The sequence below is a fragment of the Fopius arisanus genome, unplaced genomic scaffold, assembly GCF_000806365.1.
Source record: "Fopius arisanus strain USDA-PBARC FA_bdor unplaced genomic scaffold, ASM80636v1 scaffold00066, whole genome shotgun sequence".
Taxonomy (NCBI): Eukaryota; Metazoa; Arthropoda; class Insecta; order Hymenoptera; family Braconidae; genus Fopius; species Fopius arisanus.
Genome location: NW_011887805.1, coordinates 502,031 through 528,344, shown reverse-complemented (window position 1 = coordinate 528,344; position 26,314 = coordinate 502,031). Strand labels below are relative to the sequence as shown.

Sequence of the window (26,314 nt, the reverse complement as noted above, 5' to 3'; positions counted from 1 at the left end):
ATAATTTACAGTGAACAGTAAATTGACTTTTACCGTTAAAATAAAAACATCATCTTATGTACAATAATTACAAAATCACAAATAGAGGCTTCTCTCCATCTCAATATTTACATTCTGTTTAGAAAATAAACTAGGCACATTGTCACAGCACCTGAATCAGTCAACGATAAACTCCAGCAACTTGAAAAGAGCAGTAGTATTTACAATTTTCCCAAATAATTCATCCTAATCGGAGCTAATCGCCATAAACAAGAAAATTTTAAACCATTGGGTACGGTACCATTGGCATATATTGCTGTGTCATAATGGGTACCTCCGATTTGACCGGTTGATTTTCCTTATCTTTCTTGGTCTTCCTCTTCTGGTTCTCATGAGTCTTGACATGTTTGGTCAAATGATCGCTCCTCATGAATCGTTTTCCGCACGTTGGACAGGCAAATCGTTTCTCCCCAGTGTGTGTTCTGAGATGTCTCTGGAGTTCATCGCTCCTGGTGAAGCGTTTTCCACAAAATATCCAATTGCAAACGAAGGGCCTCTCCCCCGTGTGCCACCGCAGATGGGCCTTCAGATGCGATGTCTTGCCATAAACTTTGCCGCATCCTGGAACATGACAAATGTGCTGACGTTTGCCATCAGCACCGACCTGATTACCCCCCTCGACTTGACAGTTTGGACAGCGGCATCTCGTGCACTTCTTTCCGGGTTTTGTCTCCTCGGGGAGCATGTGCTCAGCAGGCGGTGTCAAGGGCCATTGGTATGGGCTCGTGTGACCCTGTGGACTCGGTGGAAGCTCTGGAGGACTCGGGGGTAGATTGTAATGCTGAATTGTCGGAACTGATGTGAGTTGAGGCTGGGGTAGATGAGTTGGGGTTGTCCAGGAGGTGGTAGTTGGTGGCATCGGTGGCATCGAGTACGATGGCGGTGTGAGGGGCTCAGCAATTTGACTGTGAGTCGAATTTGAGAACCAGTAAGAGGGTTGACTGCTCTGGAGATGATGACTCGGAATCTGGGGGTTGTAGGAGTGATAATGCATCGGAGACGAACTGTAATCCATCGAGTACGACGATCCAGGCATACCGAGGGATGACATCGGCGTCATTCCCGGCATCGGTGACATCATCGTCGGCATTCCCATCTGCAAAGATAATTAAACACCTCGTTAGTTCACTCGTTAAATTTTTATTTGATCTGATCGTGGGGATCGTGTGGTTTTTATTGAATTCCCGAGATTGAGATGGGATGACGGCTTCGGCCGATAAACATGGAAATTAAATGAACTCGGATATGATTGGAAAAAAAATGACTGAAAATACTTGAAATTGAGAATAATTATTGGCGTTGGAGAAAATAACCAAAGTATCAACTGCACGGAGACCGGTCAGAAGCGTTCACGCTTCGAATGTAATATTACGGTGGATGATTACTATAATTCACAAATACAGCGCTGTTGCACCGTGATAATTCGACGTTAAATTATTGTATACAAGGTCTGTATGTGGATAACAACGAACCTGCTGATACTGCATCACTTGTGCCATCACTTCACACTTTTCTTCAATTTTGCTCTGTTCTTATTTATTTCACGTTTAAAACTTTTTTCTCCTCAATTTTTTTTTTCAATGCTCTTTTTTACGAGTAATGAGGTTTACACCCACGATGTAATCCAGAGTTGAAGGTCAAGCTCGACTCGGAAGTCCAGACATTGATTCACGATTTAGCCGAGAGTGAAAAAAAAAACAGCCGTAAAAGAAAAAAAAAACGTAATCGGTTAAATTGGAGAGCACGTTTTGGTTGTTCGGCCACGGGCGTTCGCCAGATAATTGCTGGTTGGTGAGCGTGTCGCCTCGGTTTTAATAACTGAGTGGACAACGACCGAGACGTAGAGGGAGGCTGACTACTCAGACAACCAGTCCCTGTCCTCTAAATCCATACCCAGGGGAAGGGGATAACAGTGGTGGGGATGAATCTACCACACAGCATAGGGATATACCCATTCAATTTCAGAGGGGGTAAAAATCTTTGTCCACTGCGCATGCTCAATCCCCTCCAGTACCACACAAACCACGTCTTTCCCATAAATCAACCCTGAGGGGTTTACAACGCCAAGAGTCTATCCCTCTCTTCTCCTCTTTTTCCCTTCTCGTATCTTCTTTCGTAACCCCCGATTTTCGAGGAGACAAGGATCAAGACCTTACCGTACAAACCTTTTCTGGCATATTTTCGCTTCGTCGTTAACAAATAATCTACCCCTTCGAGCTGGACATTCAATTGCACAATGCAAAATTACAAATTTTTCTGGAAAATTTCCTCTCCAATTGACACTGCCTCCGTTTGGAATACCATATGCAGTCTATCAAGACAATTTCTTCCATTTTATTTATGATTTCAATATGACAACAATGATGATGCTCCTCCAGTTAAAAAATAATTGCTCCATTAATTTTCCCAGGAGGTGTAAATTTTTTCAATCCATAAAATTCTCGGACAAATGAATTTTATAATTTTTCATTCTCACAGAAACTTGGGCATTGTTAAAAAATCATTTGACCGGTCATCCACTGATGATAACGCATTCTCGTATTCTCTCATGATCATAAATCGTCTCTGGACCAGTGGAGGATATCCTGCTGATCCTGCCACGAGACCAAGAAACGAGAAAGCTACCCTGGTGCGCTGCTACGGAGTACAGAATGGTAACATTTATGGCCCCCAGGGCTGTAAAATGATCATTGAAACATCCCTGAGAGGTGACGACACTATCGCAACTACTGGCCTCGACACAAGCTTCCAGGTCCTTTTCCACATTATTAGCCACCTGCAAGTGTTATACAATGTGAAAAAATGTGAAAGGTAGTGAAACGAAAGCACCCGCACCAAAAGTTACTGGTGGAACTTGTAGAGTCACACGCTTTTCCTCGGTTGACATCAGCTTACAATGACCAACCGGAACATTCGGTTATTCATTTTTGCGTATGGCATTTCGATACGCATCATTCTTGAATTACGTACCTCTATCGATGGCTATGATCATTGGCTTGCCAGTGAGCCATTGAAAATGTACAATTCTCGGGATCTGTAGACACAAATGTAGAAAAGAATGATACAATCTGCTTTTCGAAATTTATTGGCATTTTCGTGGAGAGGATCTTTTTTTTAAAAAAATGCTTTTTTCAATTCCGTGGAATTAACAGAAAAATATTCGTATTCACGGAAAGCGTGGATTATGTTTATCTTTTTTGGATGTCTTCAGTGTCAAAACGCCACAGTCAGTGTTTGGAGATAAAGTGAAAAAGCGTGTGGTCACTGATTACAATACCCTTGGAAAAATTATCAAATGGAAACATATGGTGGACAGAAGTCTTTCACGACAAGAAAAGAGATTCCGAGAAATTTCGCCTTATATCTAGATGCACACCAGTATTTTCCCAGCATAATGAATGCAAAAAAGTGTCACAACCAAGTGTTTTTCATTTTTATGGCGATTTCCGGTAAGATATATACCATTCGGTGTGAACCATCGATCATTCCACAAACTCACCAGCAACACCCACAATTTTGTCTCCTGGGATGGTTAAACCTCGCCTTGTTTGTCCAATTCATTGAGCAAACACGTTTCCAACCGGAGTGAACAAGAAAAATCCCACCCGTACACGCTCCCCAATACACGTGTCATTTTTCCTCGCGCTTCAATCATTTATTCTATCTTCTACCAGTTGTAAATCTTACGAGATGAGTGTTACCGGGAATATGAAAAGCCCTGGCACGCCCCGAAGAGTCAGACTCTGTGCAACCCCTTCATTCTTTTCTTTTCAATTTGCATCCGTGTCCTCTGGTTGTATTGAGGAAATAATAAGCCGCTTAGTAGACGCTGTTGGGGCAAATTGACGATTTCGTAAACAGCACACCCACGTGAATATTACAAATTTCAAATCGATTTATTTTCAATCAACCAATGAGAACTGCAATCGTAAAAATGCACGTCTCGAAAAAAAAAAATTTTTTCTCAGGGCAGTGAGACTGCAAACTAATGATGGAAAAAATGCTTCCATCGCAAAATTCCTAATCCCCCAAATTGTAGAGGAGATAAGATTTTTGTAGCATCTTTAGCCTCGGAGTTTCCCCCCATTAATTAGGAGACTAATTTCTTGAGTGAGTTGGGGGATTCGAAATAGGCTGGAAAGGAGTCGGCATTTTTTTCAAGCATCCCTCAATATTCTTATCCACCACGAAGATCTCCGAGGTGTGCTACCTTTTTGAGCATAGAGGTTGAGCCATTTGGTCACAAGGCGGAAAAACAAAAGAGGTATAAGGTGGAGAAACAAATGATGCCGATTGAGGAAGGCCCTTGGTGACCGGGTGGACTTTTTCACTTCTGCATTCAGACCATCGGGTGTGACCAATTGGTGAGTGAGGTTCATCCACGGGAGATCGTGTAGAGTATGCTGTAGAGATTTCCTTGGAGTTCCTTGAACACGCGTTTTTTTCCGTAGACATTCGGGTGCGATGGACCGGGGAAAATTGGAGGCAGGTTTAGGGTCTAAACTTTTTGATACTCTCTATAACAACGGTGGGGTAGATCGACCTGTTGGAAATTAATGTCCTCTGGATCTGACGTTCAATCTCAGGTGCATTTCCACAATTCTGGGAAGGGCGATGGTGCCCGCTGGATTATCCAGAATTTTATTTAGGGTGATCCGGAGAACTCGGAAAAAATCCCTTTTACCACATTTCGTTTCGGTTATTACAATGGTACAGGGTGAGATCGGCATTCACCTCGAAAATTTTATGGGCGCGAAAAATAAAGGATAATCAATTTATATTGTAATTAAATTTTCCTCGTTTCTCGTGAAATGTATTAATGAAGGAATATATGGTGTAATTTTTACTCGAATTATTTTTCTGGTTCGGCGAGCCCTTTGTGGGTTGACTTACAAACATAAATATGATTTTCTAGTTCAAAAAAGTCATTTCCATAAACCTATAGCGACCGAACAACTCGTAACTCAGCGGGTTTTATAGTTTGTTGGAAATTATGAGAAATATCGTAAACCATGAGAAGGTCCTCCACTTTATGTGTGTTTTTGGGCTTCATATACTCAGATCAATGTGTATATCTTCCCTGAAATGTACCACCTGCTCCCGAATATTTGACATTTACGAACAGATTAAAACAACAGAAAAAAAAAATTAATTTATTCATTTTCGCCAGCGACATGAAGGAGAAATACTGCGAGCAAAAAAAAAATGTTACGCGTAGTTGATTGAGGTAAGGGGTATACCATGTATTATATAGGTATATCCCTGCCCTGAAGATGATGTTAGAATAAAAAGCCCCGAGGAGGAAGCTAACAGATCAAGAGCAAGTAACCTGACAATAGTCCCCGAACAATAGACACAAGTTTTCTTGAGAGCTAATGGACCGTATCCTCGCAGTTTTCACACGCTCTCATGTAATACGCAACAGAGAGTCTTCCCCCGAAAAAAAAAATCTGAAGAAAGGAAGAAGAGAATGCGTAAACGAAGGAGGGTATTAGGGCGTTTATTCGAGCCGATTAGACGCGAAGAAAAGAAGATTATCCATGTGCCTCCAACCAGAAGGTGTGGTGGGGACGATTATTTGAGTATCTCGAATCTCATATTTTCGCAAGTGCAACGATAATCGGTTTAACATTATCGCGATGTAAACAAGGAATTACGTGATCGGAATAGAGAGGATTGATCATAATTATCGTGATAATTTATTGCTCGCATTTGAGTAATTAATCGTCGAATATTGCGGGAGTGAATAAAAATAATGGAGAAAAATAAATTGAATAGCTGGAGTGGATTTCTCTTTTGTATTTAATTGATGGTTCTGGGTTTTGGTTTTGTTTTGAATTTAACGACTCATCTGCACTGTGAAAAACACGAAAATCGAGGGTTTTTTGTGAGAAAACAAGACACATCCTCGATCATCGACGATAGCAATCGATCACGATGACCAGACCATCTTTCTACATCCTCGCACCATTTGTAGGCAAATGATTTCCTTTGGGCTTGGGTATATGCCTTAAACAAACCAAATGCCGACCAGACGAACGGAACGAGCCACGAAATTCATTAATCACTGACTCCCTGAAACCCAGGGAAAAAACAAGATGGAGGGAGGGGGAGATGAGAAAAAAAAAGGAAACGATGTAGCCCCTACTGTCTTATTGGGTTGTACTGCACATTTAATGTTGAATCAGTGGGGCACGTGTGGCTGAAGTTTCTCCTTTGGATGGTTGAGACTTCATTTATTACCCATCGTTTCTTGAACAATAGACGAACCATCAACCGTTGCAATCACGAGAGAATGGGCCAAATCGATGACTTGATGCTGGATAAAAGTTATTTTTGGTACCCGTGAAATTGATTCATTATAAAACATCAATCATCGCTTGCTTACTCTCCGAGTTTATTTTGGGTAGAAATTTAATGGAAAATCAGAGGTCTAATGATGTTGAATATAATTATACCCACGATCTGCAGTTACTAATTGAAATCTATAATTAACCAAAATTATTTTATTTTATTTAATCACTCGATAATATATGTTCAATATTCGAAAAATATTTGATTTTATTTTATTATTCTGAAGATAGAGAAGACACAGAGTGAAATTTATATAAAAATTTATGCCGCGTTGCATTTACACGAGTCGTAAATAAAAATATCTTGAATTGAAGGAATTTTTTTTGTTATCGAATAGAAAAAAAATATATTTATTGATACATCGAAAAACCCCAAAAGCAATAAATTTGCGTGTTGTACACTCTGACCATAAAAAAAACCGAGAAGTCATCTTTAGGGCCAGACGGACAAGTCCCAAAAAAGAAACCAACATCCCAAACGTATAGAGAAAAGGCCTCACGTCACAGTGCGACCTGTTGCGCTGGGGGCGAAATAAAAAAAAAAAAAGAGATTGTGGAAAGGAAAAAAAAAACCAACGGGGGTGCACCGTGGTAGCCGTGAGAATCTCAGAATCAAAGTGCCGCCGGCTTTATTGTGACGTGGCTCCATTACGCAACCTGACTTTTGTGTATTTAAAGAATTTTCATTCTTGCAAGGATACAGAACACTCATGATGTTGCGGAGCATTCAATCGGACTCATTCCTTCATTTTTTCGGGGTAACCAGTCATTGTTAAATGACCAGTCCATTCAGTATGCAATTTTTAGGGAATTGAGTTAACAGAGCGGAAAAGGAAACTGATGTTCGCCTTTTGACACTGCAAAGTGGCAACCGAACATTTTCATTTGAGTTCAGAGAAATTTTTGGAGGGTTCCTCATATTTTTATTATTCTCGAAGATCATTATCTCTCCTGCGCATTCAAAAATTCTTTTCTCACCGCACTTTCCGTAATAATTGACAAAACGTTAAAAACGTAAAATTGCAATATATCTTCTCGGTTATTTTCACGAATTTTTATGACACTGGCGTGCTTGCGGCAGTTTACAATGTTTCGTGGAAAGGTTAATCCAGATTATCACCATATATCGCAAAGGCTCAGTACTAAATATTGTGACGCTATATATAACTCGATAGATGACAGTTTCAAGACATACACAATAATGAAAACCATAAAGTGGAGTTCAGGTATAGAGTAATTACCGTGGTGATATTCATAGACAAAAATGGTCACTTAATCCAAGTTAATCCTTGAATGACTACACACAGCATTCAAGCCCATATAAGAACAAAGTGGTATAGAGGGTGAAGTTGTGTGAAACTCACTGTTTTGTGACCCCCATGTCCTGGGACAAGTATAATTGGATTTCTTTTGGCCAACTAGGTGCATATTCCTGATTGTTTGACTTCGTGGTGGTGGTTATATTTCTTTGTTGCGTTTTCCCGTTACAGTTCTCGGTATGGACAAATCCTAAGCGGATTATGTGACCTCAGGTATGTACCGTTATTGACAAATCAATGTATCACCCTCAACTTTCTGTTTATATCGCTACAATTGTTTTGCTACTGCCGGGTTAGTTTTTGAGGGATTAACTCTGGGTAATGCTCCATTTGGTTTTCTCGAGAAATTTATATTGCGGGTTAATATTTTACAACGGAGAAATGACTTTTCTATTATTTTCTGGGAAATGAATAATGGACTCGTCCCTGTGGTATTTCCACATTGCAATCGATTCTATTTGAATATTTATTCAATCCATTTATTTATTTAAATATTGTTGTGGTTCTGGTGAACAGCGGAACCATTAATAAAGATCATTGGAAAATCCTTCTTTGGATTATGTCAACACAGAGGTCCAGAAAAAGGTGGATGTTTTTCAAGTGGTGACTCTATCTGTTCACAAGGGAAAGACTTACCCTCTCTCTCTCTCTCAGTTCTTCAGGGAATACACTCGATTGACTAACGGATTAAAAACCAGGCAATGCGGCTGAGAGAAATTATTCAGACGGAAGAATCACCCCAAAATCCTGAGAATATGAAAAAGGGAATGAACCCGGGGCTGACTTCTTAATCCCCTATCCAGGAAGACGACGACGCTGTATTGGAAAAGTACCGTGTCAAAAGCGATTGGACCCTACCTTTATTTCAGAAGTCAGTGTCTTCTGTTATTTTTAGTAGACGGAATGCACCTTAGAGACCGTTAACGCCTTAAGCCTTCAGCAAATTATTCAAATTTTTGAAAAACTGTAGTGTCTGTCAGTTTTCATAAAAATCCACCATTGAACACTCTAAAAATGAATTTTTAGAGTCTCCTGATGTCACAGCCAAGAAAATAATTTTCTCCGTGTATTCAAGCATTTTTTAACTCTCCCCAAAATATCGATAAAGCATTGAGTATCACAGTTGGGGGTTTCATTGGCCGCCGAGTTTAATTACCACCTTTTTGCCTTTTGTTTTAATTGAGGCGGCTTGTGCTTTTGTTGTAGGGGTGGCACTTGCCGATACCAATGGGTTTTGATGGAGGAGCATGAGAGAGAGAGAGAAAAAAAATAGTGAGGTCGTGGCTCGGTTTGCCTCGAAGATATCCAAGATATGATTTGTGTGTCAGGCTCCAAGAATCGAGCGTGTGGGTAAAGGACTTCTAAAAAAGGGAGATGAAAATATCGACCACGCGAGGAGGACTGGCATTCGGGACTGATCAAACAGTACCTGTCCCACGTCAACCAACACGGTGGTGAAATTAAAATGGATAATTGCTTCCTCAAGATATCCCACGTTGTTCCAGGTAGGATCGTAAAGTCGTTTGATATAAAACTAACGAATCTGCTGTATGCTCGTCATTTTACTTTCATCATGCACTTTTTTTTTTATTGAAAAAAATGATGAATTGAGAAAAAAAATTTTTAAAAACCGCGTCTTCACTTGTATTATCAAGGCATACTCGAAAATATAAAAATTTAATCCTAATAATGGTTTAATGATGATTGGAAATTAATTTTAAATGCTGCACGGTTTGGTTGACAAATTTTTTGACGGAATTATGGTTTTTTGACGATTCGCGCGGTTCGAACATCGATGGAAGATGAAAAAAAATCACGGAATATTTCTCGGAAGAGCAGAATCACGGGAGGTGTGCAGTCCTGTGGCGTATTGTGTGGTTTTATCTTTCAACGGCCTCGTTTGTTCAACTTGACTCCAGCAGCGCGGGTCGGTCCTGTGTCAAACGGACACCGAATTTCCTTGACCCAACAAGTGTCCAAGTGATCATCATCATCACCATTTTTTGCGCCTCCATTCTACCCCCCTCCCCTCTACCCATCCCCATCTAGTCCCCCACAGACTCGTTTCACGATTTATAAATTTTCTATTCTCTGCGGAAAGGAAATTCCTAATCGTTTGATTTAATAATATCCAAGGCTCAAAGCCCCGTATTTTACACCTGACTTTTAATGCCTTCCAAGATTTATTGAATTATCCACAGTGAAGGGTCATCCAGGGGGGGTGAGAATTATGGAAAAAAAACTCGGGATCTCTCAGATGAAAATGATATTTATGTCATGATTTTCCGTGTAGAGGCGGTTGGGTCAAAGCCCCAGAATTTCCACTATATTATAGCAGTGATATTTTTTTTGGGTTTGAATCTCCGAAATCTTATAAACGGCCCCCCTACATCGTGAAGGATCCATGGCGAATTGAGATCACCCGGAAAAATATTCTCTCTAAATCATAAATGTAATTTAATCAGTCCTCCAAACTCACAGAAGATGAGGGGAATTAATTTACCATGTATCATCATTTCAACAAGAAATCATCATTGAGAGGTACAATATTTTTTTTTGCTCTCGACAAAAACCGGAAACCCACAGAAATCTATCGCTCACGAGTTCACGGATTGACATCGGCATCGTCAAAGTTCGGAACCCCGTGGCGAAACGTTAAAAATGCCGACGGGGCTCTATATATGGGTCCTAGCAGTCTGAAAAAGCTGTTCAGAGAAAAATCTTCTGTATGTTACCCATGTGTTGGAAATGTTGTAATGAGTTTTTCACTGGGGACAAATACAGTGCCGACAATATTTGTGTAGTGGGAAAATAAATGTATTGGCTCATTCGATGTTTGTCATTTCTCCGAATGGACATAAATCACTCCACCATTTTTCTGGTTCAAAAAAAATTAAATTGTTGTATCAAAAAAAAAATTCAAGTGGTGCGATGAGAATGATGCGTTGGTTCTAAAATTAATATGAATTTTTGCGTTGAAAATTCTTGACACTTGTTGATCTCTCTATTGTGAAAATTTTCATTTTCTAAATTCATCTGTTCCTTGCACTCTAGATTTTTTTCCCTTTTTTAAATTCTAAAGAAAAAAGAACTGTGCAAGTCACACCGGTGAAAAGAAATTGAGAGAAATGACAGACATTGAAATGGCTAGTGCTGGTGCGTGTCAAAGATCGGAGAGATGTCGAAATCCACAAAATAAACATGGCGAAAATTGGATTTTGTTGTAAATTACGACTAATCTGCCGATTACAAGCGGAGATCTCTTTCAGAATTTTACCTCGAGGACTTCTAAGGCCATAAATGACATTGTTCAAGACACCCGGTTGGTGACCCCGTCGTGGCAGTTGAATGAGAGGATTAAATAGTGTTCAATTTTCAATAGAGAGAGGTGAGTACAAGTGTACCTAAATTTTGGTGGTTTTACCAGGCAAAGGTTCAAGGGGTTGGAGACGCCCAGCATCCCCATCGCAATGTTACGGCTAAAATCTTTTCGTGCAACATTGTCTTCAACAGATGCTAATAATTGGCTTTTACACGGAGATTATCTCATGTATGATTGTTTTATTGCGGGGCATAATCCCCGTGTAATGCTTTTATTGAAAATTCTAACGAATATTGAATGTTCAATATTCTTCGGAGGTGAAGGCAAGATGAGACACCTCTTTTTGTAGGCGAATGGAAGCCTTGTATTTGACCGATTTTTCGACTCTTTAATTTTGATTCTGTTATACAATTCTTATGTTATACAATTCTTCAAGTTGTCAAGATATAGTAGACCCTTCAAATTCTACCATAAAAGTCAGCATGGTCATGTCCTCTGACGTCACTTCCGCGTATTAATACTCGGAAAATTCGAAACGTCAGCAAAGTGCTCCAATGCGAAGTGGAACACTTTGTGCGTGGGGCGCCCTCTCTCTCTGGGGTGAGATACTGCGATACCGGTGGGGTCACTCAAACCCCCAGAACTGAACCTCTGCTTTAGTCAATCCTCTCATCGGGAGTTTATGGCAGTCGACGTATCTTCGGGTGCCGAATGTTGATTTCAATTTAGTGTGGATTAATTAATGTATACAAGATGCCGAATTTCTGTGATATCTTCCACCTCAAATATGTCATTGTCGCTCTTATCATGGTATGTTCTCTCAAAAATTTATTAGCAGTACGTTTTTCATACAATTGAATGAATAGATGCAGTTCAAGCTGTCATACTGGTTTTGTGACACGTTTACAAAAATGTGGAACCACTCTCACCTTTTCCAAATGTTTTTGGGCTTCTAAATATTTGAAGAATTTTCTTTAAGACTATTTATTTACCGTTTCCAGCTTTTTTATTTAAACATAACCTTATCTTCATTTGATTTATCTAACCTATAAAAATTTTTATAATAAATTTTTCGCCGATCAATATTCAATTGACCTCCACTACTTTTTTTCTAATTTTCTACTATTTTCCAATTTCGATTATTAATTTATCAAGATGAAGTACTCAGATTGATGCAGCAGCTAATTGGGAACTGTATTTGTTCAGTTGGCCTGGCTGTTTTGAGAAGCTTACTGATAAGGTTAATCGCTTCCTCCTTCTCGCACTATCATCACGAACCTGTTATGTTTCAGGTATCCACGGCACGAATTTATGTGAATGCCGGGGCAACACAGCTCACCAAGGATAATATTGATATGACACTAGGTATAAAATATTTGACAATTGGAATGACAATGGAAATGAAAATAATGATGTTTTTTTCCGCTTTTCAGCATCAAATGAATTAGTATTTATAAACTTTTATGCTGAATGGTGTCACTTTAGTAATATGTTAGCACCAGTATTTGATGAAGCCGCGGATAAAATTAAAGAGGCCTTCCCCGAGGCTAACAGAGTGGTCATAGGAAAGGTAGACTGCGATGCTGAGTGTAAGTATTTTGCGATGCACTCTGTATTGATTGGAGATGGAAAATTTATTTTATTTACTTCCCAAGAATTATTTTTAATAATGAATTTTGAACAGCTTCCGTGGCATCTAGATTTCACATTTCGAAGTATCCGACTTTGAAAATCATAAGGAATGGAGTGCCAGTTAAGCGAGAATATCGTGGCCAAAGATCATCTGAGGCATTCGTGAAATTCATCACGAAACAGTTAGAAGATCCAATCAAAGAGTTCTATGACCTCAAGCACCTACTTAATCTAGATGACAAGAAGAGAATGATCATTGGGTATTTCGATAAAAAAGAAGTTCCTGAGTATCAGACATTTCGCAGGGTGGCAATGAATCTGAAGGATGACTGTCAATTTCATGTCGGTTTTGGGTAAGATTAGAATTGAATTTTTATTAAATCTTTCCGTGTGGCGGGTTCGATATAATTAAACCATAAAAATCAATGAATATTATTTAACAAGCACTTGCTCTGATCAAGGCTGTGAGGTTGGAGAATTTATTAAACTGTTGTAAGTAATGAACAATTATGAGAATTCACCGTGTGATACCTAATATTCAGTTTCCCCTCCCTTAGTAGATTAGGAAAAAATAAGATATGTGTTAATTTCTGGACTTCCTTATTCGTAACTTGTATTTTTTTTGAGAAGAGTAATATAAAATCCATTGAATAGTGATAGTAGCCAGGCGATGCACCCCCCAGGGCAACCAATCATCGTCTTCAGGCCTGACAAGGCCCTGTCTAACGATGAAGATGAGACTTACAAAGGAAGTTTAATGAATTACGATGAATTGAACATTTGGATTCAAGAAAAATGTGTTCCTCTTGTGAGGGAAATTACCTTTGAAAATGCTGAAGAGTTGACCGAGGAAGGCTTGCCCTTCCTCATCCTTTTCCACCAACCTGATGACATTGCCAGTGTCAAGGATTTCAAAGACATTGTTGCAACCACATTAACTGACGAGAAACGTAAGTGCGGGCGGTTGATAATCCATATCTGTTACAGGATGTGTCTACAGCAAGTGGGGAATTCATTCAAATTTATTTCAATATTCTTCCAGAGAACTTTAATTTCCTGACAGCAGACGGCTTGAAGTTCGCGCACCCCCTCCACCATCTGGGCAAAAGTCCATCAGACTTACCGCTGATTGCAATCGACAGTTTCCGTCATATGTATCTGTTCCCCAACTTCCAAGACATTTTCACTCCTGGAAAATTGAAGCAGTTCTTAAAGGATCTTTATTCGGGTAAACTTCATCGTGAGTTCCACTACGGTCCAGATGCGAACAGCGAATCACCACAAATCGATGGCCAAGTAAAGACTCCGACGGCACCACCAGAATCGTCATTCAAAAAACTTGCACCTAGTAAAAACCGTTACACCTTGCTCAAGGATGAACTATAAAACGTGTTATCTGACAAGAAAATCATGAATGATGGACAAATTTGGGACTTATTGTGGTACGTCAATCAGACGTAATTTTTAAACCAGTGCAAATGAGGGTTTTTTTTTTCGTCTTGAAAAGAGAACCTACGAACTTCCAGATCAATTATTTTGTGAATATAGTTGGTTGAGAAAAGCGCAATGAAAATTAATGGATGAAATAAAAATAGAAAAGGTAGAGCCTTGGCTAATGGTAAAAATGAAACACAATTGTGAATTTAAGAACATTTTTACATTACAATTTTGTAGTGAAGTGGCTGTAGTGAATTGGAAATATTTATAGCAATTCAAACTCGAATTGTTTTGCTATATTTGTCACTTCGGTGCTGAATTCTATGTAGCCTTGAATTTTTATTGATATTTTGTATACTTTCTTTTTCTGATTTGCATATGATAAAAATGTATAAATCGATTAATATAAAGATATAATTTTACATTTGTAAAGATAGAATTTGTGGGACGAGTGGATGTCAATTCACAACTCATTATTGTATTCTCTTATTTTGTAAGCAACGAAACCAGATAAATTTACACCAGAGATATTCCTACTGTCACCAAATTACAGTAATTTCCTTGATCTATTATGAAAACCAAGCAGACAATGTAAATCATACATGAGAAGTTTTTTTTTTGAAAGCAAACAATCGAAATAAAACTAATCCGTCGAAATTCTTTTCAATTCAATTATCCCCCTATTTCCAATTATTTCAGGAGTTTGGTATCACGGCCATTTTGTCGGCCGCCTTTCTGAAATTAAAAATGGCTGTACCTAGGTTAATTCGATTAATTGACGGTCCCCCATCCAGTGCAATTTATCGATGATTTATTCATCGTGGACTTAGGGAAGAAAAAACAACAATGACTGAATGTTGTGTCCATTATAAAATGGCTGTATTTTAAACGTAACTCCATTACATGTAATACATTCCACCAATGACACACCATCTCTGTTTTCTATTGTGTTAATATTTGACTTTGTCAATATCCCTTTATCATTTTTTTTTCGTCTAATCTCAGGATACATGACATTACACATAACATGACTTACATACATGTAACATCACACATACAACACTCTCGTCTCAGCTCTCATCTCTTATTAATATTTTTCATTGCTACGTCTACCATTACGGAACATGAATGAAGCAGACCTCTTACGATATTCTTGAATCGTAAAAAATAGTTGTGGTCTTAGAATTTTATTAATACATAGGTGCGCGGTTCCCTTCAAAAATTTAATAGGTAGGGTAGTTCTGTGGTAGTCAATTAATCAAGAAAAAAATGTCTTGTTAAAAAAAAAAGAGAATAATTTGAATTGCAAACTCTTACCTTTTATTTCAAGTCATACAAGTTCCTGTTTATTGGCAAACTTTGAGTAACTTTTATTTGCAATAATTATGCAAGATAATGAATACCTACAGATGTAGAATACTGAAGTGATTCAATAGAAAAACATCAAATTGGATTATCGACGTCCTTTGCAAATATTGAGGAAACAAGGGGATCAACGAAAGAATACCGAGCGGATTTTTTCAACAAAAATTTGAAAGATAAGATTTTTTGATATTCTTTCATGTACCCTCAAATTTCAATGATGTTTGCAAAATAATCAGCTGGCAATTTGAGAACTTCCTTCACTTCTTGATTACAAGATTTTATCGTTTCGCTGCCTACAACAATACATTGTATTGCACATTACACTGAGAGAGCATCTTAACAACTTGTTACGTATTTATGAATGATTCCTCTTGTTCCCAATAATTGCATTAAAAAATTAATGTGCATCGATAAAAAAAAATCATCAATTTGTGCATCAATAATTCGTCAAAATTTGTGGGATTCATCAAGAGAAAAAACAGCAGGTTAATCTCGACGAGCAGTATCTTCTGTAAGAGTTATCATAGCAGAGTGAGTAGATTAAGTGCACCGTCACCGGCCCAATTATTAACTACGTCCAAATAAATGAACACTTGTAAAAGTCTACAGTGAAAATATTTTCGAATACCCGAGGCTGCTGTTTCACAGTCCAGCCGCAATGATTTGCATAGCACATTGAGACTATACGAAAAAAATGCCTCCTGATATATTTTCAGTTCATTTAATCGCCAAAATAAAGAATTTTAATATTTTTATTTAGAAAAATAACTCCATAAATCGTTAGAACGATGAATTATCGTAGTTTTTTGTCTGTTTCAATTTTTTACTCTTTCACATTTGAAAAAAACAAAATAAATCAATAACATTGCGATATTTTTTTCTCGCAGTTACCTTTCTTTGCACTTATCAGTAATTTTATGTCATATACATATATTTTTTCATATATTTAAACATATGTTTATTCAGGATATCACTAGCGTTTATTTATTACCACGAACCACCAATGGAGCTTTCACTTGTCTTCCTTGTACTCAATCTCATTTTGTATTCCTATTCTCTCGATAAATTAATGAAAGACATTTTTTTTATTATATTAATTTTCCAACAATCCTATATCGTGACCAGATATATCCATATACCTCTACTGCTGTTTAGGCCATTCCCATAATTCGAGAAATGTTAAATAATAGTTGTAAAACGTAATGGTACATTAAATTAAAGGAGAGTCTGTTAGTAAAATGTCCTCTATCAATTATTTGATAATCAGTGTGTATTGTATGCGCTGATTGCCAATGATTTTTTTTTTTCTTTACTTTCTCCTGCTCATCAATTTTAACAGCTTGTCAATTTTCTTCGTAATATTAGACAATATTCAACGCAATATGAATCTGTTAAATGAACGATGATATCGATCTTATGGACTTATCCGATTTAAACTCTAAGTAACAAATCGAAACAGTCGTAGGCTTTTTTGACGGAGTCACCTACATTAATGGCTACATTTCGGTTCAAGTAAAACGTTCAACATCTAACCATTATATTTTTTCTTTATCTTGTAGCCCTATTTTTGACACGATTTTATTTCGATTAAATATAACTTTCAGGATCTCACTCTCGCAAAACTCACATTTTTTTAAAGCCTAAAAAATGATAAATTCATAGGTGTATAATTCAGTGCAAAAATCTTCTGCATTCTTTTTTTTTTATGTAATTCAACATTCAGCAATTTAGCGCGAGGTACGATCCATAGATTCCTTTTTGCGATAACATTACATTTATTAACAGTAATGATACCATCTAATGTTTTTTTTTCAAGTTAATTCAGTTACTTTTCATATCTATCGTATATATTCATAATTCATGTATAATGCATGCCATTTGATTATTTCTCGTACAATTTTTTTTCAACGTATTTGATACCAACTAGATTTTTCTTTCTCATTTATCAGTTGAATAATATAATAATTTTCGGTTGTCTGTCATAGTGAAGTATTTAAAAGAGCCATGAGCATTTTCATACAATATATATCCTGTGGGGGATCAATAAATTTTGGTTAATCAATGAATAAATTACTTAAATCTCGCGTCATGATGGGATACAGGTCTAGTCCTCTAAAATTAATAAAAAGCTCTACGAAATTTCATTTTGTATTGGGTAATTAGCCGTTAATTGTTGAAAAAAACCACGATTTTTCCCAACCCTTAATTTTTCAAGTGACAATGTTGAGAATAATTAATAAATATTAAGTAATTGAAGGAAGACCTTAATTAGACATAATATTAGAATAAATGGTAGGGGATATATGATCTAATCACAATGACATTGTTGGTGATCATAATTGGGACGACCTGTCATCTGGACTCATAGCCATACATATAACAATATCAATTATTCTTGTTGTAGATAATAGTGAATGATATATTTTCGTTAATTATGATGAATAATAGATTGGCGTGCACGGAATCGTCTTAAAGCTATAAAAATATGTATTTTTATTAGACCGTGATGAAAATATATTTTTGAAAAAATGGAAGTTTTGAATTAATGAGGCGGGAGAGGTGGAAGGAGTGCCAAATCCGATATTCAGGTTATACAGAGTTAAACTGTCAATTACTATAAATAATTACATTGATTCATAAAACACTGGATAGTCACGACGGCCGGATTTTTCATTTATAAATATATCGTAATTATGTTTTACAATTCTTTCCATGTCATTATATTTTGATAAATAATTTAAACGGTGAACACGCAGACATAATATCAATGAATAAATTAATTCGATAGAATATTCATAGATTGAATGGTGAAACGTGTTCAATAATTAATACTTACCGTAATCTCATTAAAAATCATGTTATTGTTGTTTTTATAAATTTCGTGCAAAAAATACATTGATAGCCATATTAAACCGTAAACTCTTCACAATATGTCTGACAAAAAACAGTGAACACTTTCTGGGCCTCTTTACTGGCCAATTGGGCAATAAATAACACGTCAAGCAAAAATATTCACTTAGGCATATCGAATTATCAAAATAAATACAAAAAATCGACTGATGAAATTCATTCAAATCATATCTCCTCCGCTACTCCTATTTTTTCAACCATTTTTATTTTTTGGATGGAAACGATAAACTTAGGCCGTCCAGGCATAAACCCGTTCGGATAGATGTAATTTTTGTTTAAATCTGTCATATATTGTCATTGGGACGTTATGAATTACTATTTGAGTTGGCTCATCGCGATTATCTCCCCCTAGTCTCCACAATCTCTGATTGATCTCATTGAACTCTTGAGAAAAAATACATCCCTTTCTCCATTTTTATATTCCAGAAATGTCTTTTGAGGTACATCATATTTTCCATTTATATTGTTTCGTCAATATGTCGTTTCAATTGAACCTTATACTATTCTTCAAATATGTTACCCGCTCATTGAACATCATTGAACATCATTAATCTAACGTATAAACCCCGAAGAGATAACCGGAAACGTCGATGGTAGCATTTCAATAATTTAACATTTCATAACCGCTGTGCTACCTTCGGTATCTCTCAGTGATCTTGATTCTCATACAATGATGATGTAAAATATTAATATGATACCAATTCAATTTGTAAATATATCTATTATATATTTCTCTTAATCAATCATCAGAGTGAACGGAACATTATTGTCTATCTCTGTTGAATCATCGACGTTACCGATGACGACAACGGTATTTTTCCATCATTCCATATGTACGTTTCATCGAAATAGTATATACTATTTAATCCGTTGAAGCATGTTCTGTTTGCTGGTTCCATTCGTGATCGTTTTTTCCGTCTTCATGATTTTTTGACTTGGCGCACACTCGGCGTATTTATTTTCGCCCATCAAAATATTTTAACATTAATATTTTCTCATTACTCACGCTGCGATTCACATATTAAATCAAACTGCTTACTACTGTATGCCATTATTATTTTTCCACCACTTCTCGCAGTTAATTATTTTATTTCAGTGTCTGAGTTCATGAATAATCGGGTTAATTGAATGCGCGATGTAATGGTGGGTAGAATCATCAGTGTGAGGGATTGAAAATAATAAATTTTCTTGCGCAAGAATATTCCGAGTGGGAAATGAATTGTTTGAATGCTGAATCCTCGGAAAATCATTTCTCAGGATTTGAGAATGTCTCATCTCGTTCTTAAATCATTCGAGTCATCCGATTTGGCCACCCCTCAGGGTGTAATGTATATTCATTGAAAGAAAACAATTGCAATTGTGCAGATTCTTAATATTAGATATCAGCGAAATTTGTAACGTTCTCAAAAGATAGAATATGCGCCACCAATATTTATTCTTGTATAAAAATTATTATTACGTTATCTGAATATCTCAAATCCCGAGAAGTGCCTTTATCAATTCGGCAAAATTGTTATATGTATACCAATGAAAATTATCAATTCATAATTCTGTCAATTGAGTAATCGTTATCAAACACTCTTTTTCAACGATTTTTAATCTCCGATGTCATTCACGTAAGTACATGCTAACCGAAGCTCAGTTGATTGTTTCAGGGGCAACCTTGTTCTTAAATTTAATGAACTATCTTAAAATATAATTGAATTTCCTCTTATTTTTCATTTTAAAAAATAAGTAGAGACAGTGTCCATATATTATTTTATGTTTGTCTGGTGAGACTGCTGAATTATAAATGTATAGTTCAACGTAGCATAGCGTGAAGTTTGTTAATTTGTTGATTCTCGTACGGAATTTGTGTAATTTTGCAGATTTCATGATTTAGTCAAACAGATATTGGAGAAACGTTCTCAGTGGATGTCGAAGTAATCCTATCTGCTCTGCGTATTTATACATCTTGATTAAATAATTCCAGTGAATCCCTAACGCGAAGAGACGACGATTCATTACGTCGAAAATTACGTCGAAAACTAGTCACGTTTCTGAGAAATGGCGGATTGCCGAGATATTCGGCTTGTGGTAGAGATACACCCGGTTATGATAGCTTCATATTTTTTTTTTCGGGGCTTGTGAGTTTATTGTTCTCAAAGCACACCAGGAGTAATATAATTCTTTTAGTTCAGTATTGCTTATCGTCGTTTACTCAAGTTGCGATTGTTTTTCTGGCGTACGAACTAATTCTTAGCCGTCAGGATTGTCACGAATTCTGAATTAAACGGAGGGAAAAATATGAAAAATTCTCCATTTTCACAGATCAACCAATTAATCTAGTCATTTATTGAAATCTTACCTTCGTAATTGACCATTCCATCTCCATCGAGGTCAGCTTCCTTGATCATATCATCAACCTCCTCCTCCGATAATTTCTCACCAAGATTCGTCATCACATGTCGCAGTTCCATTGAAGAAATCAATCCGTCATTGTTCTTATCGAAGACTCTGTCGATTAATTGCAGAAGAAAGTGAAAATGAAAAGATGTCAGACTTGAAATTTAAATAGTTACCTGAAAGCTTCCCGGAGTTCATCTTCACCATCCGCTCCCTTCATTTTCTTCGACATCATCTGAAGAAACTCATTGAACTCGATGGTGCCGTTCCCATCTTGATCGACTTCATTAACCATATCTCGAAGTTCCGTTTCTGAATCATTCAAAATTATTTCATATTCCAATTAAATGATCCCCTTGAAAAATCCCTTTCAACGTCGATTTTTTTTCTACCGACATTGTATTATTTAACTCTGAAGCATTGCATAATTATACCCGAGGCCAGATTAAGAACATCGTCAAGTGGAAATGAAAGTCAGAACTAAATACAGAATATAAGATTTTCTTATTCGCTTTGGCTTGGAGCAAACGGTACGGAGAGAAGTCATCAACAGAATGGAGAGCCATAATTTCCTCAAGTGCTACATACAGCCACACCCTCAACCCGCGACTACTAAAAAGGAACCCTTCATCTTTCACAGTATAAGTAATTTTTCCATTCACCCTCGAGTGTCCTCAACTCCTTGCACTCCCGAAAGCACAAAAAAAAATCATTAAAATTGAGAGGAATTCCCATTTTTACCTGACGGTCTCTGACCGAGAGATCGCATGACAACTCCGAGCTCAGCCATTGTGATCGTACCATCCTCATCCTTGTCAAATAGCATGAATGCCTCCTTAAATTCTGCAATAAAAAAATTAAAATATTCCTTACGATTGAACATTGAATGGTTATTTAAAAAAAATTGTAAAATATCGAGTGGAAAGATTGATACGGCGTAAAATCATAATTCGTAAATAATCACGTCATCGAAATTTTCGAGAGACGGGTGGGTGGAGTGTGGATTTCATAAATTCTCACGTATGGCTGAATCATAAATAAAATGAGTTGGAAACGAGTAAAAAGAACAGGCGACTGTTTGGCGACGATGTACACGAGTGTCCCAAGTAGCTCTCAACAATTTTGTCTGGCACGAAGAGTAGTTTTCCCGAACAAGGAGAAATGAGAGGATGGGGACACTTGAGCTTGCGATTTTGCCTTTACCTATTAATCACCAGCTTGTATAGCACATACGTACTAGTATTCCATATAATGCTGAGGTGTAGGGTACAACAGCGATGCAAGCAACCATGGGCACAGGGCCAGGATCCACTTGAGACACTATTGTACCAAAAACGATCTAATAAATCTTTACTGCTTAAGTTATCTAGAAAATTGTTGCTCTCACTGCTACGGGGATTTGAAAATTATTTGTGATAGTTCATTCAGTCTTAATAATTACTTCTGTAAACGAGAAGAAAATATACAGTCATGAGTTTTAATGGTGTAAGAATTTCTACTCAATTGAAATGACCGTATATTTTATTTCGGGTATCGACTACAAAAATAGTAAATGAGTAAATTAATTATTGGAAGTTATGACAAGCCTGACCCAGTGCTCCATTTTTTTTTTTCATGCACGAGTCATAACTGAAGTCATCCCCGCAGTCACTCGTCACTCATCACAGCGCACATTTCCAGATAAAATTTATAGTATATAAATCATTTTTTATGGATTCCTCTGAATGAGCTGTAATTCACACTGCAACAGCCCCCACTTCAGATTACACCAGATCCACCGTATGATTATTTGGCTAAATGCTCCAAACAATTGTTCCCTTCGTTTCTACTTGCCGCTCTCAACGCACCGCACAATTTACGCTGGAAAATTTTATACCCCACTCCAAATGTTATAACAAAGCTACATAAAAAAGTTTATAGCATCCTGCCGCAAAATTACCGTGTGCCAAGTTACACTGCAATGCTAAATTCTCGTACAGTAGTATCTGTTATATCGGATTGTGTATCGAGTTGGTTTTACAACAGCCGGGGAGATCCTCGTAAGCCCTTGAACTCAAATTGATACGAATATATCCCCCAGGAAGTTAATATCTCGAATGGGTATTGGAAGCGACCAGTGACGATGAGGAATTTCCAAAATGGAATCAATTCCTCCATCCTACAGTACGACCAGTGTTTATATATAATTTTGAAGCAAATAGGCGGGTTCAGACGGCCTAGTTTCTTCAGTCAAAGTTTAATCATCTCCTGTCAAGGATAACTAACCCCTTAATAAACTGCATATAAATTGCGTCGGGTTCTATTACCTATATTCATGAAAATCTAGGTCTTCCAACAGGCCTTACCTGTTCATACTTCAAAGTTGAGGACAATTTATTATCGCAGCGTGTACTTTTTTTTCCTCGAGGACGGTTAGTATCGCTGAAATTTATTCGCTGAAAAATCGTGACACGAAACAGATTCTATCCTTACGTTTACCAAAAAAAAATTGACTGATGGTATAATCTAACTTCTTTTGGAGTTGTACCGAGTGATACGGATATTGAAGAATGGGGAACTCAATGTAAAAAAACTAGTTTATGAGCTACTCAATGGCCGGAAATTCGTTTTTTTTTGTTAAAAAAATTCTTACGAATGTTTCGACGGGTCTTGTAAATCAGGGACGTTTCATTTTTTTCAGGTGAAAAAATTTACACATTAAATAGTGGTATTTTTCGAAGAAAAAAAATCAGTTGCAGATGAGGGAGATGAGGGAGTTGGGGGTGGTTTGCCGGTCATGACCCAGTCGAAAGAACTGTGGATATTTACGTATGGAAATGACCATGTAGAACAACCACTAACCGGCAAACGCCATGCTCATTACACCAGGCTCTTTCGACGAATATATTTCTCTACGCGGTTGCCCATTCCCTTTTACGTTATGAAAATTTTAATTACTCCGCAATGTTTTAATGAAGGAAAATTGAAATTCTTAATGAAAGAGTAAGGGAAAATTCAACGAAAATTGTTAACTGAGTGCTCACCTGCTACCTGGTCCTCCGTGAGTCCATACTCCGACTGGAACACACGAAAATATAATTTTAAAAGTCATTAGGCATTAATTTTCAGGGAACAAATTGGCTTTTCGGTACGAATAATAATGCTGAGGATAGGAAAATTTGATTTTTCAATGTGAAAATGGACAAATATTAATATTGGAATATTTCCAGGGAAATCGAGAGATCACTCGCTGTTTAGTGATGCCCTCTCGTTGAAGGCTAAATCGTACTCCACTGACAACACAGTCGAACCATTTGTACCCAGAGCTAATTGGGTCATTAAAAGTTTCTTTGCTTACACGAGTCCTCAACTCTGGGAATGTAGAACCAGTAGCCAACGGCGACTACTTTTGCAAATGGTTAATCAAGTGACATAAAGGTCTCTATGTGACATTTCACGATCATTAATTTCATATATTCCAACGATCAAAATGATGCTCGCGATGAAAATGAAAATGAAACTCGAGATTAGCGGGTGAAAATATTTGGTCGTTTCTCGTTTCCGGCGGTCTCCATCTAAACTGTCTCTCCTCATCTCCATCCATATATCAACAAATTATAAATAGGAATAAAACCGGCAGATGAACCAGCCGATGCAAACGGCCATCGTAAAACCGCACGTGACTCTACCTCACGCACATCTTCTTTACGATTTGTTTTTTTTTATAGTTCTCCACATTAAAAAAAAAATGCACGCGCGGGGTTATCAGTGGTACCTTTTCCCCGGTAACGATCTTTAAAACCGTAAATGTAAGATGTGGGTTTAGTGCTCTAGCACACGTGAATGTATTGTTGATCGTGGAAATTTATGGGCAATGGGCTCTGGGTTTCATTTCATGGCATCATGATTCTTACTTTCTTCGTATGCGTAATTTGATTCTGAATCGTATTGACGCATGATGTGATATCACGGATCGGTAGAGTGACATGTCACTGACAGTCACATAACGAATGTTGCTCGCGTCAAAAAGTTTCAACCGTAAATGGAAAAATGTTGGAATGGTTGTGTCGATGCCGATATTTATCAAGAACGTACTTTTGGTGCTCGCGGAGATTTCCGTGGGTATCCAGTGGCGGTGGAGAAGCTCCACTGTTCGATATTTTCAAATCTACCGCCTCTCTCCCCCGCGACAATACGAGGTCAGCCTGGAAAGTGGGTCGCGTTGCTTTTTAAGCATTTCCAACAGCGAAAAAAAAAGCTGTCGTATAAATTTTGAGAAACTATCTCTCAACAGTGAAAACCACCGAGGATATTCGCATCCACTGGAATCCACGAGTCAACGGAATGTCAGACACTGGTAATATCCAGACATGCATGACTCGCAATATTTTTTTTTGTTTTCATGTTTTGTTGGTATTGGCAGGTTACCAAGAGTTGAGGAGGGAACAAAGAGAGGGAAGCATTGAGAAATGTTTATGAGTTGATCTCAATAATCTATTGGGATGAATGAAACCAGAAGACTTACACTGATCTGTCGAATCTGGGGATCGATTGTGCTGGTCAGTCGTCTCAATCTTCCGTACTCCACCGAGTAATTCCTCTCGGTATTCGCCATTATTTCTAATTATTTATATTATGTATCGTTGATTTAAAAGTTGATTAAAAAATTAATGTGCACAATGAGAATGAATTGAAGCACTGGAGTCACACGGAAGTAACTAACGTTGCCATCAAACCCGAGCCCAAGCCTCCTCACTCGTGTAGTTGGTCCACAACATTTATTACTGGCTGCATCGCCAGCTACAACGAACGAGTCAGTTGCCAGAATTTCCCAAAGTCCCGCGGGTTATTTCGTCCAGAAACGCAAAAAGTTTAGAACGTTTGCTGGCTAATTTCTTTTTGACAGCAACGGTTTCACCTGCTCCAGGTGATCATCCTCACTCAAGTCACTCGAAAAATTTTCCGCGGGAGATGATTTTTGCTCATGAGAAATTTTTTAATCGGGAGATAAAATCAAATCCCGTTGTCCTCGTTTTATTTATCTTGAACAATGACACCGGTAATAACGCGCGGAAGTATAGAGTCTATCTGATGAATTCAACATGATCTAATGGTCGTGAAGAAGATTCCTTCGGCCAAGTCGCGTCAACCTTCGAGACATTTTTAAACTCCCACGTTGTTAGCGGGAGTTCTCGGTTATGTCTTTGCCAGTCTCAATGCCACCAATACACGAATCGTTTTAGATGTTCCTTCGAAGATGCTATATAATTGTCAATGTGTCAGTGGATCGAGGAATTTTCACCGAAACACGTTCGCTAGGAGACAACAGAGGATTCGAGAACACGTGCTCTGATGATAAATGAAATTGTGCCAAGATCCGGAAGTGCGGAGGTCAATCCACTCAGGGTGTCATTCAGGATTAAAAGAAGCGATCAAATTGAAATGTCAATCAGTAATACTTCGTTTCCCAATATTTTATTGATGGCTAAGACTAATTTTTATTTGTCAATCAAACAGCTCAACCGCCCTGGACATCAATTCGGTGCAAATTTGTCCACTGCAGGGCCCCAGGG

The 26,314-nt window shown here is 37.6% G+C and overlaps 3 protein-coding genes across 6 annotated transcripts in view; 1 reads left to right on the top strand and 2 right to left on the bottom strand.

Annotated features, from left to right (window-relative positions):
- On the bottom strand, positions 1 to 1,795 carry LOC105269268 (transcription factor Sp5). Its single transcript, XM_011309376.1, has 2 exons — positions 1,512 to 1,795; positions 1 to 1,135 (listed from the first exon to the last, which is right to left on the bottom strand). Exons 1-2 carry the CDS (start codon positions 1,536 to 1,538, stop codon positions 260 to 262), a joined length of 903 nt encoding a protein of 300 aa, XP_011307678.1. The 5' UTR covers positions 1,539 to 1,795; the 3' UTR covers positions 1 to 259.
- A 9,890-nt stretch (positions 1,796 to 11,685) lies between these two features.
- ERp44 (Endoplasmic reticulum protein 44) lies at positions 11,686 to 14,759 on the top strand. 2 transcript variants are annotated; one of them, XM_011309374.1, is made up of 7 exons: positions 11,686 to 11,843; positions 12,326 to 12,398; positions 12,467 to 12,622; positions 12,718 to 13,018; positions 13,110 to 13,157; positions 13,320 to 13,615; positions 13,708 to 14,759. In XM_011309374.1, exons 1-7 carry the CDS (start codon positions 11,787 to 11,789, stop codon positions 14,049 to 14,051), a joined length of 1,275 nt encoding a protein of 424 aa, XP_011307676.1. In that variant the 5' UTR covers positions 11,686 to 11,786; the 3' UTR covers positions 14,052 to 14,759. The 2 variants fall into 2 exon arrangements, with proteins under 2 accessions (XP_011307676.1, XP_011307677.1); XM_011309375.1 differs by lacking the exon at positions 13,110 to 13,157 and having other exon boundaries at positions 11,687 to 11,843.
- Positions 14,760 to 14,953: 194 nt separating this feature from the next.
- The window catches only part of LOC105269266 (neo-calmodulin), a 48,424-nt gene continuing 37,063 nt past the window's right edge, over positions 14,954 to 26,314 (bottom strand). For all 3 annotated transcript variants that reach the window (XM_011309372.1, XM_011309370.1, XM_011309371.1), the window contains 5 exons: positions 23,786 to 23,819; positions 21,504 to 21,605; positions 20,939 to 21,074; positions 20,725 to 20,873; positions 14,954 to 20,640 (listed from right to left, as the gene is read on the bottom strand). In XM_011309372.1, coding sequence (XP_011307674.1) covers positions 20,609 to 20,640; positions 20,725 to 20,873; positions 20,939 to 21,074; positions 21,504 to 21,605; positions 23,786 to 23,819 — 453 coding nt within the window. In that variant the 3' untranslated portion in view covers positions 14,954 to 20,608. The remainder of the gene's footprint in view (positions 20,641 to 20,724; positions 20,874 to 20,938; positions 21,075 to 21,503; positions 21,606 to 23,785; positions 23,820 to 26,314) is intronic.